The 14,022-nt window shown below is 44.6% G+C and overlaps 1 protein-coding gene across 1 annotated transcript in view; it reads right to left on the bottom strand.

Moving 5' to 3' along the window:
- Nucleotides 1-14,022, bottom strand: part of PKD2L1 (polycystin 2 like 1, transient receptor potential cation channel) — an 88,028-nt gene that overhangs the window by 21,659 nt on the left and 52,347 nt on the right. The window contains exons 7-9 of the mRNA XM_089687756.1: nt 6,476-6,646; nt 605-786; nt 387-507 (exon numbers count right to left, since the gene is read on the bottom strand). Coding sequence (XP_089543882.1) covers nt 387-507; nt 605-786; nt 6,476-6,646 — 474 coding nt within the window. The remainder of the gene's footprint in view (nt 1-386; nt 508-604; nt 787-6,475; nt 6,647-14,022) is intronic.

Here is a 14,022-nt window from a genome sequence, read left to right on the forward strand (position 1 = left end):
TTTACTTCTTCCCCAGCCATGATCAGCTTATGGTTCATACCCCACCATTCAGTTTACATTAAACTTCCATTCTTCACCCTCCCTATACCTGGATGCTCTTTACTTTGTCTCCTCTCCCGGTGGTACACAATCAGCTCCAACTCTTACTTCTCCCTGATCAAATTTGACTCAGTTGACCATGACTATATGCTGCTCTCAGTGAACAATGATCAAATGCTGCTCCTATTTCCATCTACCCCTCAGTATGAATTGCCCCGTGTCTTGTCTCTTCTGTCCTCAGTCAGATCCTAATCTGCCACCCTTTCCCTCAAACCACAATCTTCTTCCTTTGCTATTTAGCTAGAGCAATTGATTATTTATTCATTTACAAATTTGTACAGTCTTACCAATAGTACAAAGAAGACAAAGAATACATAGGTTACAAAATAAATTGGTCCCAAAATTCTGTTAGCATTGTCAATAGCGTCATAGTCAAAATCTCCTAAAATGATTCGGAACTGGGTAAATCTGAAAAAGAGAAATGTTGAAATCGATTTATGCCTGAGCAGACTATATCCAAAGATGACTACAATACATTTGAAACATAACTAAAGCTTAAACTTACATGCACTTTACAAACGTGCTAAACGTTTCCACTTGTGTGCCAAAGAGAAGATATCCAAGCTGGGCATAGGCAAAAAACACTATGAAGAACATGATTGCAAAGCCAAGAATATCCTTAGCACAGCGGGCAAGAGTGGACGAAAGTTGTGTCATTGTCTTATTGAAGCTAATGTACTTAAATATCTGAAAGAAAATAATGTAAGTTCTAATAAGAATGTATGTGGCTCATTCATAAAAGCTGACTGAAAGTGCCTAAAGCCTTACAGCATTCATTAAGTATTTGGAACCACAAGGTAAATGCTACAAACAATTCTCAGCATACATAGAGCATGGAATGGTTGAAGGGATCTATAAATGTTTTTGGGGGTGTTTTTTGTATTTGGAAATAGATATCAGTGAACTCAGCTGAATATCAATGATCTTGTTAATCTATCTAAAGGCCCAACTTCCAAAATATTAATTTATGAAGTTTTTTACTTAAAAAACCATTAGCTTTCACTGCAGTACTCCTCACCATCCTGAAGCCTGGGTACCTCTTCTGGGTTTAATGAAAGCCTGCATCATTCAACCTACTTTCTGGCTTCCTGGGAGTCCATAGACTCCCCCCTCCCCCCGGGGGCATATCAATCCAGCCTTGACTGCCTGGAGAATGCTGGAGAGAATTGCACTGACATAAAACACATGAGCAACATTCAGGACTATTCACATCTGAAGACAAGAAGAGGAATAGGACCAGGGGCGGACTGACCATTTGGAAACTCGGGCACTGCCCGAGGGCCCGAGGTCAGTAGGGGGCCCCATGAGATGCCCCTGGTACCTTTTTCATAGGCTTTTTTGAGTTTGGGCAAGGACACAGGGGCCCCATGAGTTGTCAGTCCGTCCCTGGATAGGACTTAAATGACCAGAGAAGAATCTTGGAGTTGGGATTTAATGTTTACAATCTCATAGTTCTTAATTAGCCAAAAAAAGGTTTTACCCCTTTCATGATCAGGCCATTTTTTGATATTCAGCACTGCATAACTTTAACTGGTAATTGCGTGGTAATGCAATGCTGTACCCAAAGGAGATATATTTTTTGTTCACACAAATAGAGCTTTCTTTTGGTGGTATTTGATCATCACTAGGTTTTTATTTTTTATCGTATAAATGAAAAAAGACCGAACATTTTGAAAAACTATATTTTCTACTTTTTGTTATAAAAAATATCCATTTTGTCATAACTTTAGGCCAAAATGTATTCTGCTATGTGTTTTTGGTAAAAAAAAAAATCTCAGTAAGTGTATAGTGGTTTGTGTGAAAGTTATAGCATCTACAAACTATGGTATATATACTGGAATTAGTAGACACCCCAGAAAATTTGCTGAGAGGCATGTTAAGCCCATGGAAGATTTTATTTTTTGTCATAAGTTTTTACAAAGTTCACACAAAGTTGTCACTTTAATAAAATATTTCTCACACATGCCATGGGTGTATGTTGAATTACACACCAGAACACATTCTCCTACTTCTCCCAAATATGGGGATGCCACATGTGAGACTTTTTGGGGGCCTAGCTGCGTATAGGGTCCAAAAAAAAACCACCTTCAGTCTTTCAAAAGCCAAAATTCACTAAATTCCTGACTACCTATCACAGTTTTGGAGGCCCTGAAATGCCAGGATAGTACACTCCCCTCCCCCAAATGACCCCTTCTTAGAACGTAGACACTCCAAGGTATTTGCTGAGAGGCATGCTGAGTGCATGGAAGATTTTCTTTGGAAAATGTAACTTTTTGTTTTCAAACCAAAGTTGTCATTTCAACTAGATATTTCTCACACATGCCATGTATATATGTGCAATTACACCCCAAAACACATTCTTCTACTTCTCCAGAGTATGGGGATACTTTTTGGCAGTCTAGTCTGTATGTTGCTGGTGTGTGTTGGGCATACATGTAATGTTCTCTTTTCATACAGACCGTGGGCTAAACCAAAAGAACCTAACAGATTCCTCTGTTCAGAATGATTGATGTGGATGAAGAAACCTCTGCCAAAAAAAGTGAAAAAAGTGTATGCCAAAGCATAGGAGTGATCCGCCAACTGACCACCCCACGGCCCTCATGCTTGGGCATATAAGTTGTTATTTTTTTGAAACTGCAGATGAGAAATCTCCTCCTGCAGCATTGCAAGTACTGACATATTTATTCTGAGAACAACACCCTATTGCTGTCAGAATAAACAGGTCAATGCTGCAGCTGATTGGCATTCCTGCAAAGCAAATATTAAAACACAGTAGCAATATAAAATTAACTTATTAAAACAAAAAGACAGACAGGATGACAGAGTGTGTTATCACTAAAATACTTGAAACGCATTATCGTCTCATATCTATGCCTGAACACGAGCATATGCTGAATCAGGTCTGTAGATCAATATGACTGCAATTCATTATTTTTTGTAATGCCCAGGTTAAGGGTTAGGCTCAAAAAAATTTTACATTTGGAAACTATAATAGGTTTCCACGTGAATTGTCTGGCAAGAGTTGAATTTGGGTGGGCAGCGATGTATTGTTGTACGCATATATTGCTTTAGCCCACAATCAATTGGTACTGATCTTCTGTGAAAAAAAGCTAAAAAGAATTTAGGGCAGTTGTTAAATTTACTGTTTTTTTATAGAGGCTTCCCTTTCGCTCTCATCTGACATGCTCAGAATCCTGTAAGCCTCTTCACTAGTGTGGGGGCATTTTGGGCAATAAAGTTAAAGGTACCTAGTGAGACTCATGGGGAAAAAGAGCTCCTGGCAGTCAGGGACTGCTTGGACTGTTACAAATAAAATTCACCTGCTAATGCTAGCAGAGATCAGGCCTGATCTTTCTAACACTGCGGTTTTCTGTACAATGTATCAGGTAATTGTGATCTACTGACACTGTACTTGTTGGGAGGGTGGTGGGAAAGCTAAACTAAGTGCTGGCAGCAAACTGGGCTGATCCTGCTAACACTGCATTTTGGGGGGACACTATACTAAGGGCACACTAGTATAGTTATGTTTGTGTTCAATATATTAATCTGTAAAAACACCATACTAGCAATGGAGGTGATCACCACCCTAGAGTGTGAGTGCGATAGTGTGCAGGAAATCTAACGCAAGATTACCCTGGCTACAAGGGACACTAACTGACCCTGATGCTATCAGATGTCACTAGTGGCAGAAATACAGTGATGAGTGAAAAAAATTATGTAAACTGACACAGTACTATTGGCACCGGCTGGGTGACGGGTGATCAAAGAGTTAATGAGGGCAATCAAGGGGTTAAATGTGCCTAGCTAATGTGTGTGGATGCAAAGTGTGCTGCTTTAACTTACTGTATGGTGTTTTCTTCTCTTCCTTTACAGAAAAGGGTCCAGGAAGAGATGAACCAGCTAGATCCTTGCCTGTATTTACAAATACAGGCATAGAACTGCTTCTTCATTTGCTGCAGGAGATCAGCAGGGTCCCAAGCAAAAATCATTGGCTGGGACCAGCTGATGAACTGCTCCTGCAGCAAATGAAAGTGAGGGTAAGCTGGTAGGTGGGGATAAGCCAGGGGATGGGCGCACACCCAGAAATAGGCTGTGACGCATGGGTATGTCTTGAGTGTCTGCTCGTCCGCAAGTTGTATATGTGTGTATGTATGTATATATGAGTGTGTGTGTGTGTATATATATATATATATATATATATATATATATATATGTACAGTTGTGTTCAAAATAATAGCAGCCAGACATCACTAACCTGATCAATCACTGTTTTTGGTAGAAATTATATTTTTACATGGCAAATAATTTACTAGCAGGTGTAATAGAGTAATAAAAATCCAACAGACCCAACAGTCATGACATGCATGCTGCTGATTCTGTGTAATTGAATCACTAATTGAAAGGGGCATGTTCAAAATAATAGCAGTGTGGAGTTCTATTAGTGAGGTCATTCATTCTTTGAAAAACAGGTGGCAATTATTGCCCTTATTTAAGGAGGGAAGGCAGCAAATGTTGTACATGCTGGTTACAGTACATTTCTCTCTGAAATTCTGAGGACAATGGGTCGTTCCAGACATTGTTCAGAAAAACAGCGTACCTTGATTAAAAAGTTGATTGGAGAGGGGAAAACATATAAAGAAGTGCAGAAAATGATAGGCTGCTCAGCTAAAATTATCGCAAATGCTTTAAAATGGCGACCAAAACCTGAAAGACATGGAAGAAAGCGAAAAACTACCATTTGAATGGATAGAAGAATAGCCAAAATGGCAAGGACTCAGCCAACAATCAGCTCCAGGAAGATCAAAGAAGGTCTAAAGTTACCTGTGAGTACTGTTACAATTAGAAGACGCCTATGTGAAGCCAAGCTATCTGCAAGAAGCCCCCGCAAAGTCCCACTGTTGAAAAAAAGACATGTGCTGAAGAGGTTACAATTTGCCAAAGAGCACATTGACTGGCCTAAAGAGAAATGGCGCAACATTTTGTGGACTGATGAAAGTAAGATTGTTCTTTTTTGGTCTAGTGGCCGGAAACAGTTTGTCAGACGACCCCCAAACACTGAATTCAAGCCACAGTACACTGTGAAGACAGTGAAGCATGGTTGCGCAAGCATCATGATATGGGGATGTTTCTCATACTACGGTGTTGGGCCTATTTATCGCATACCAGGGATCATGGATCAGTTTGAATACATCAGAATACTTGAAGAGGTCATGCTGCCTTATGCTGAAGAGGAAATGCTCTTGAAATGGGTGTTCCAACAAGACAACGACCCCAAACACACCAGTAAACGTGCAACATCTTGGTACTAGACCAACAAGATTGACGTTATGGAGTGGCCAGCCCAATCCCCGGATCTTAATCCAATAGAAAACTTGTGGGGTGACATCAAAAATACAGTTTCTGAGGCAAAACCAAGAAATAGAGAAGAACTGTGGAATGTAGTCCAATCATCCTGGGCTGGAATACCTGTTCACAGGTGCCAGAAGTTGGTTGACTCCATGCAACACAGATGTACAGCAGTTCTCAGAAACAGTGCTTATACAACTAAATATTAATTGATTCAAAGGGTAGCAAAATCTTCAAACATTTTTCAGTTTATATAGTGAATGTTTGAGTTTGTAAAGAAGAATACAAACACTGCTATTTTTTTTGAACAGTCTAATATTCACTTTTCTTCCATTTTTTTAGAGGAACAACACAAATTTGATCTATTTTTCTTCATGTTTTGATTTGGAATAGAATGTGTAGTGTTCCCAATGCATTTGTGTGTATGGAAATAAAAGCTATTAGAAGGATTTTGAGCTTTATTCACTTTTTTCAACACACTGCTATTATTTTGAACACAACTGTATAGACATATATACATGGGGCTCAGACATATTGGGCCATTATTATTAGCATATACCCTATTCCATTATTATTATTATACAGTATTTATATAGCACCAAAAAGTTTGCTCAGCGCTGTACATTATAGTGGGAGACAGTACATGAAACAATACAGTAACAATACAATACACGAGGGGTTTGGGAGCCCTGCTCCTTGGAGCTTACAATCTAGGAGGGAGGGGATAGTGGTACAGTGTATTAAACAATGAGGTTTAGTGAATACAGTGACATCCAGATTTAGATCTAGTATCTAATCTACAAGTCTCCATATTTAATACAATGGCATGTAAAAGTCAACTAAATTATTTATTAGCTTTTTACTTATAGGCCATACCACCCCTTCTGTCTGCATTATTTCTACATCATCTGCAATGTATTGAGTTTCTGCCATTTCTACTTTTATAAATGCAAAATGGAACTTTCATAACACAACTAAATTCAAAGTGTAGTTGATCACCTGTCTACCACCATAAATATTGTATACTCACTTTAATCCAAGCAAAGAACAGATTAACTGCATTCATGTTGTTATATTGTGTCTGCCAAAAGGCCAAGAATTCAAAGTCTGCGTACATGGTGGGTTGTTCCAAAAGGGTCCCCATAAGCCGATTCACCTCCAGAGTTCGGAAAATGTGAAATGCAATAGCTACAAGAGAAAGCTTGACAAAACTGTGACAATTACTTATACTTCCACAGTTCATTTATTAAGTCATGATATCAACAATAAAAAAGGACAGCAGAAATGATTATTTAATGTTGCAGTTACCTTAAACACTGGCTGCATAAGCTATCATTTAGTTCTGTTGAATCCTTAAAGTAAAACTAAAGGCTAAACTTTTTTTAGTTGTGGACAGAGTGGCGAGGGATTAGAACCACTGTCAGTTTTTATTTCTGTCTGTGTCCTCCTTAAGACTCACTCCCTCTATTTCTCCTTTTTAACATTGTTACTGAAAGTGAAAGTAAAAGAAAATACCAAATTTTGGGTTGTCCCCAGAAAAGTAATAGGGGGAAAAAATCTTCCAACGAGGACACTAGTTCTGGTGACCTGGGGGTCCCCAAGGAATTTCTTTAATTTTCAGTAATTTCCTTTAACTTTCTGCTATGGGACAGCAAGTGAAGGGAAGTCTCTGCAATGGGACACAGTTGGTGAAAAAAATCTGACAGGGGTTATAACCCTCCCTTGCTCTATCCAAAATGGAAAAAAAAGGTTATCTATAGTTCTATTGTAATTCCATTTTTATTTAATTTCCTTTCAATATCCTATGTCCTGATAATAGTACTCTGGCTTGTTAAATACTGGAAATACTGGTGATGATTGTAGCCTTCAGCAACATGATTTTCCTTAATCAATTCATTAAAATACTATGCCTGTTAGGATGATACCTTTTGCTTAAGTAAAGCAAAATACAGTAAGTCCTTTAATAGGATGAATGTACCAGCCAGATTTATGGAAAGCCACCAGGCCTACTAGGTCAACATTTGGAAGATAAATGAGAGATGTTTGTCATTACTAAACCTCTTTTTCTCAAAATGTTTATTGCCTGGTTGTCATGCTAATCCATCAATTTCAATAGTTTCTAAGTTACACACTTGACACAAGTATGCAGATCAGGTTTCTGTTTGGCCTGGCTTTGCTTGCTGCATGCTCCTTTCAGGTGATGGACCCAGCTGGTACTGTGGGCAGGTAACTAGCATCTTCAGCAATGGCAGTCAGTCATCATCTATGTAAATAGATGTAACATCTATGGCTTTCTTTAGAGTAAAGCTATCAAAAGAGAAAAATGGAGCCCTGTAATAATGCTAGTTATACGGACATTGTCAGGAATGGACTGGCCAGCAATGGTGGGACTCACCTGCCTTATGAGCTGCAGTACCAGGGCTGGCCAGCGGGTGCTCCCAGCAATCAGAGACTCAACCTTGCAGCCAGTCAAACACCTGGAACCGATTATACTGGTGTATTTAAGGGATGGCCAGACCTGCAGACTCTGCCTTGGTGTGTGTTTTTCCTGGGCCCTGTATCCTGTTCCTGCATCCTGTTTCTGTTCCTGTCTTGTTGCTGACCCTGCCTGATCTGACCTCTGCTGACTTCTCCTGCTCTGACCCCAGCTCGTTCCTGACCATCCCTCTGCCTGACCCTCTGTACCACGCTGCCCGCTACCTGCTGAACCTGGCTTGTGACCCCGACCATTCTCCGCTTGCTCCCCCTGTACCTACCTGCCCGATTGATATTGACCCGGACTGCCTGCTTGCATTGTATGTACTGTTATCTGTGGGTGGTTTGGTTTGGTTCGTTTGCACTGTGTTATGTTTTAGTATTGCACTGCGTTTATGTTTGTATTGTTAGTGTTAATAAATTATATTGTTTATAACTTATCTGAAGTCTGCGTTTCCCTGCGTCAGTCACACACCTCTGGTCATACCCGGGAGCCCTGACATTACACCAAGGCCAATCCTGACCAGAAGTGGCTGCACAGGGAAGCCATCTTGGTTTGTTGATGGGAAGGATGGATCTGGATGAGGTTGTGTATTTATATCTGCTAGTGTTTGATGACAGAGAATATGCTTATCAGACTCTGAAGAAGTATCCCCGGGATGAAATACTAGAATGTATACGGCTCGCTCATGTTCTAGTAGATCAGGGCACAGAATTCTCTGAGGTGCAGCCATTGATTCAGGTTTGTGCGGAGTTGGTTTCATCTGGTACCCTCGAATGCAGGGATGAATTTTTGCCGCCATTTAGTGCCGACCAGGTAGAGTCCCTGTTATGGTTATCAGAGGATGATGTGGATTACTTTCTGGAGCATTATGCTGCATGTTCACCACAGATACTAAGAGATTGTATAAACGCAGTGCAATTTTTGGTCAGACAGGCTTTGTGTAAGCTCAGCTTTGTTCAACCCATACTGCAGACATGGACAGATTTGTTGCACCCAGCCTTAGTCAGCTTGCAAAAACCCAGTCCTGCTTCTAATCTATTTCCTCAAAGCTCTATTCCTGCATTCCCAACAGCTCCTCCTGCCCTGCTATCTACTGCATGTCAGTACCCTGTTCCCACTCGCTGCACCTATCCTGCCTTTAACCCTGTAAAAAAGCCCTCTGTAGCAACTGCTCCCTCCTCTGTTCCATCCTCCAGTTCTTCTCTGTCTCCAGCTGCTCCATTCGTTTGCAGACCTGTGTTTACTTGCAGTGCCCCAGTAGTTAAAACCAGAAAAAAGCGAAAATGCTTTCCAACCAATACCATCCTGCCAGTATCCAAACCGGTGAGCCTGCCGTCTGAGAACCTGCCTTCCGTGGTTCAGCCTGAAGCCTCTACTCAGCCTGAAGCCTCTACTCAGCCTGAAGCCTGTACCCAGCCTGATGCCTCTACCCAGCCTGAAGCCTCTACTCAGCCTGAAGCCTCTACTCAGCCTGAAGCCTCTACTCAGCCTGAAGCCTCTACTCAGCCTGAAGCCTCTACTCAGCCTGATGCCTCTACTCAGCCTGATGCACTGATCCAGCCTGATGATCCTATTAGGCCAGTTGACTTGATGCCCGCTGTTGATCCAGACGATCCGGTACCTGATCCGGTGCCCGCTGTCGTGCCAGTTGACTCAGAGCCCGCTGTCGTGCCTGGTGACTCGGTGCCCACTGCCTTGCCAGATGACGCGGTGCCCGCTGGCGAGCCAAATGACCTGATGCCTGGTGACCCAGTGCCCGCTGTCATACCTGGTGACCCGATGCCCGCTGTCGAGTCAGACGATCCAATGCCTGGTGACCCGGTGCCCACTGCCTTGCCAGATGACGCGGTGCCCGCTGGCAAGCCAAATGACCTGATGCCTGGTGACTTAGTGCCCGCTGTCATACCTGGTGACCCGATGCCCGCTGTCGAGCCAGACAATCCGGTACCTGATGACCCGGTGCCCGCTGTCGTGCCAATTGAGTCAGAGCCCACTGTCGTGCCTGGTGACTTGGTGCCCACTTTCTTGCCAGATGACGCGGTGCCCGCTGTTGAGCCAAATGACCTGATGCCTGGTGACCCGATGCCCGCTGTCCAGCCAGACGATCCAATGTCTGACCCAGTGCCCGCGGTCATACCAGTTGACTCGGAGCCCACTGCCTTGCCAAATGACACGGTGCCCGCTGTTGAGCCAAATGACCTGATGCCTGGTGACCCGATGCCCGCTGTCCAGCCAGACGATCCAATGTCTGACCCAGTGCCTGCGGTCATGCCAGTTGACTCGGAGCCCACTGCCTTGCCAGATGACGCGGTGCCCGCTGTCGAGCCAAATGACCTGATGCCTGGTGACCCGATGCCCGCTGTCCAGCCAGACGATCCATTGTCTGACCCAGTGCCAGCGGTCATGCCACTGAGCCCACTGTCGTGCCCGGTGACCCGGTGCCTGTCGCTCCGCCTGGGGGTCCGGCGCCCGCCGCTCCACCTGGGGGCCCGAGACCTGCCGCTCCACCTGGGGGCCCGAGACCTGTCGCTCCACCTGGGGGTCCGGCGCCCGCCGCCCCGCCTGGGGGCCCGAGACCTGTCGCTCCGCCTGGGGGTCCGGCGCCCGCCGCCCCGCCTGGGGGCCCGAGACCTGTCGCTCCGCCTGGGGGTCCGGCGCCCGCCGCCCCGCCTGGGGGCCCGAGACCTGTCGCTCCGCCTGGGGGTCCGGCGCCCGCCGCTCTGCCTGGGGGCCCGAGACCTGTCGCTCCGCCTGGGAGTCCGGCGCCCGCCGCTCCGCCTGGGGGCCCGATGCCTGTCGCCCCGCCTGGGGGCCCGATGCCTGTCGCCCTGCCTGGGGGCCCGATGCCTGTCGCCCCTCCTGGGGGCCCGGCGCCCGCCGCTCCGTCTGGGGGCCCGATGCCTGTCGCTCCGTCTGGGGGCCCGATGCCTGTCGCCCCGTCTGGGGGCCCGATGCCTGTTGCTCCGCCTGGGGGCCTGCTGCTCGGAGTCCTGCCCGTTGTGCCGCTGCCCGGTGTCCTGCCCGGTGTCCTGCCCGGTGTGCCAGTCTTTGATATCCCGCCAGTTACCAGACCCGGGCGGTGGAACATTTTGCCCAGCTAGGACTGTTTGGAGCGTCCTGAGGCCGCTCCTTGAGGAAGGGGTACTGTCAGGAATGGACTGGCCAGCAATGGTGGGACTCACCTGCCTTATGAGCTGCAGTACCAGGGCTGGCCAGCGGGTGCTCCCAGCAATCAGAGACTCAACCTTGCAGCCAGTCAAACACCTGGAACTGATTATACTGGTGTATTTAAGGGATGGCCAGACCTGCAGACTCTGCCTTGGTGTGTGTTTTTCCTGGGTCCTGTATCCTGTTCCTGCATCCTGTTCCTGTTCCTGTCTTGTTGCTGACCCTGCCTGATCTGACCTCTGCTGACTTCTCCTGCTCTGACCCCGGCTCGTTCCTGACCATCCCTCTGCCTGACCCTCTGCACCACGCTGCCCGCTACCTGCTGAACCTGGCTTGTGACCCCGACCATTCTCCGCTTGCTCCCCCTGTACCTACCTGCCCGATTGATATTGACCCGGCCTGCCTGACGACGCTTGCATTGTATGTACTGTTATCTGTGGGTGGTTGGTTTGGTTCGTTTGCACTGTGTTATGTTTTAGTATTGCACTGCGTTTATGTTTGTATTGTTAGTGTTAATAAATTATATTGTTTATAACATATCTGAAGTCTGCGTTTCCCTGCGTCAGTCACACACCTCTGGTCATACCCGGGAGCCCTGACAGACATTTTTCAGTCCCTGACATCCAAAGTTTAGGGATCAGGAAAGGTGGAAATAAAACTGAAGTCCTTATCTCTACCTTTGTTCCAGGTCAGTAACTCAAACTATTAAAAGCAAAGGAGTCAGTGTCACAGCCAGGCAACTAGCATTTTCAGAAAGAAGACAGCAATGACAGCCTCTAAGTTTAATTCTTGACCTCACCCAGTAGTGATAAACATTTGAAATAATAATAAAAAATAAAAGTCTTAATGATTAAAACGTCTCTTGTGATGCAATCCAGGGGATATTTTAAAAGAAGATCCGCCACCAAAGGAGTCCAAATCTCCTTACCAAATACAGTGGCAAAAATAATTATTTGATCCCCTGCAGATTTTGTAAGTTTGCCCACGAACAAAGAAATGAAGGGTCTCATTTTGTTATCATAGGTGTATTTTTAATTATAGAGACAGAATATTAACCAAAAATCCATAAAAATAACATAACAACAAATGTTATAAATTGAGTTACAGTTCAGTGAGTAAAATAAGTATATAATTCCCTACCAACCAACAATAATTCTGGCTCCCACCGACTGGCTCATGTGGTACACATATTAGTCCTGCCAATTTACGAAGGTGCTCCTAACAATAACGCGATATGTGTATGAAAGACACTTGTCCACAGAATCTCTTTCTTCCATTCAAACCTCACCACCATGGGCAAGAACAAAGAGCTGTCAAAGGACATCAGGGACAAGATTGTAGACCTGCACAAGGCTGGAGTGGGCTACAAGACCATCAGCAAGAAGCTTGCAAGACAACTGTTGGAGCGATTATTTGCAAATGGAAAAAATACAAAATAACCATCAGTCACTCTCGGTCTGAAGCACCATGCAAGATTTCGCCTCATGGGGTAAGAATGATCATAAGAAAAGTGAGGCATCAGACAAGAACTACACAGGAGGAGCTTGTGAATGATTTCAAGTCATTTGAGACCAGTCACCAAACAAAACATTGGCAACACAATACACCGTCATGACGAAATCCTGCTGTGCCCGCACGGTCCCCCTCCTCAAGAAGGTACATGTACAGGCATGTCTGAAGTTTGCCAATGAACATCTAAATGTTTCAAAAGAGAATTGAGAGAAAGTGCTGTGGTGAGATAAGACCAAAATTGAGCTCTTTGGCATTAACTCGACTTGCCGTGTTCGGAGGAAGAAAATTGTTGACTATGACCCTAAGAACACCATCCCTACATTCAAGCACGGAGGTGGAAATATTATGCTTTGGGGCTGTTTCTCACCTAAGGGTATAGGCCAACTTTGCCGCATTGAGGTGCCAATGGACGGGGCCATGTATTGTAAAATCTTGGATGAGAACCTTCTTCCCTCAGCCAGAACACTGAAGATGGGACGTGGATGGGTCTTCCAGCATGACAATGACCCAAAACATACCCCCAAGGCAACAAAGGAATGGATCAAGAAGAAATGCATTAAGGTCATGGAGTGGACTTCGAGTTGTCAAGCGACAACCAAGAAACCTTAAGGTAGTTGTAAAGGCTCAGGGTTTCTTGGCTGTCACTTGGCATCTCAATGTTTCAGCTCCCTCCATAAATTTTCTATAGGATTATAGAATGCATGAAGTTAAAAAAACGTTATCTGTACAGCATCCCCCAGCTCCCCTAATACTAACCTAAGCCCCCTCTTGATCCAGTGATGTGCACTGGAGTCTTGGCTATCCCGGGACTCCCTCTTCTCATTGGCTGAGACAGAAGTGGGAGCCATTGGCTCCCACTGAAGTCAATCATAGCTAGTGAGTGAATGAGAAGAGAGAGGGGGTGAGGCTGAGTTGCGGCTCCATGTGTGACTGGACCATGGCGTAACGGGTACCCCCATGGCAAGCTGCTTGCTGTGGGGGCACCCGACAGGAGGGATGGGCCAGGAGCATCAGAAGAAGAGAAGAGGAGGATCCGGGCTGCCATGTGCAAAACCATTGCACACAGCAGGTAAGTATAGATATATTTTTTTCTTTAAAAAAATAAACCTTTAGAATCACTTTAAGGATTTAGAGAAGATCTGGAGTGGACCAAAATCTCTCCTGAGATGTGTGCAAACCTGGTAACCAACTACAAGAAACGTCTTACCTCTGCTTGCCAACAAGGGTTTCTCCACCAAGTACTAAGTCATGTTTTGCTTGGGGATCAAATACGTATTTTACTCACTGAACTGGAACTCACTTTATAACATTTGTATCATGGGTTGTTTCTGGATTTTTGGTTGATATTCTGTCTCTAACATTTAAAATACACCTATGATAAAAAAAAAAAATGAGACCCTTGATTTCTTTGTAAGTGG

Source organism: Staurois parvus, unplaced genomic scaffold (assembly GCF_062004578.1).
Source record: "Staurois parvus isolate SC_StPar_1 unplaced genomic scaffold, SC_StPar_1.0 ptg000437l, whole genome shotgun sequence".
Classification (NCBI taxonomy): Eukaryota; Metazoa; Chordata; class Amphibia; order Anura; family Ranidae; genus Staurois; species Staurois parvus.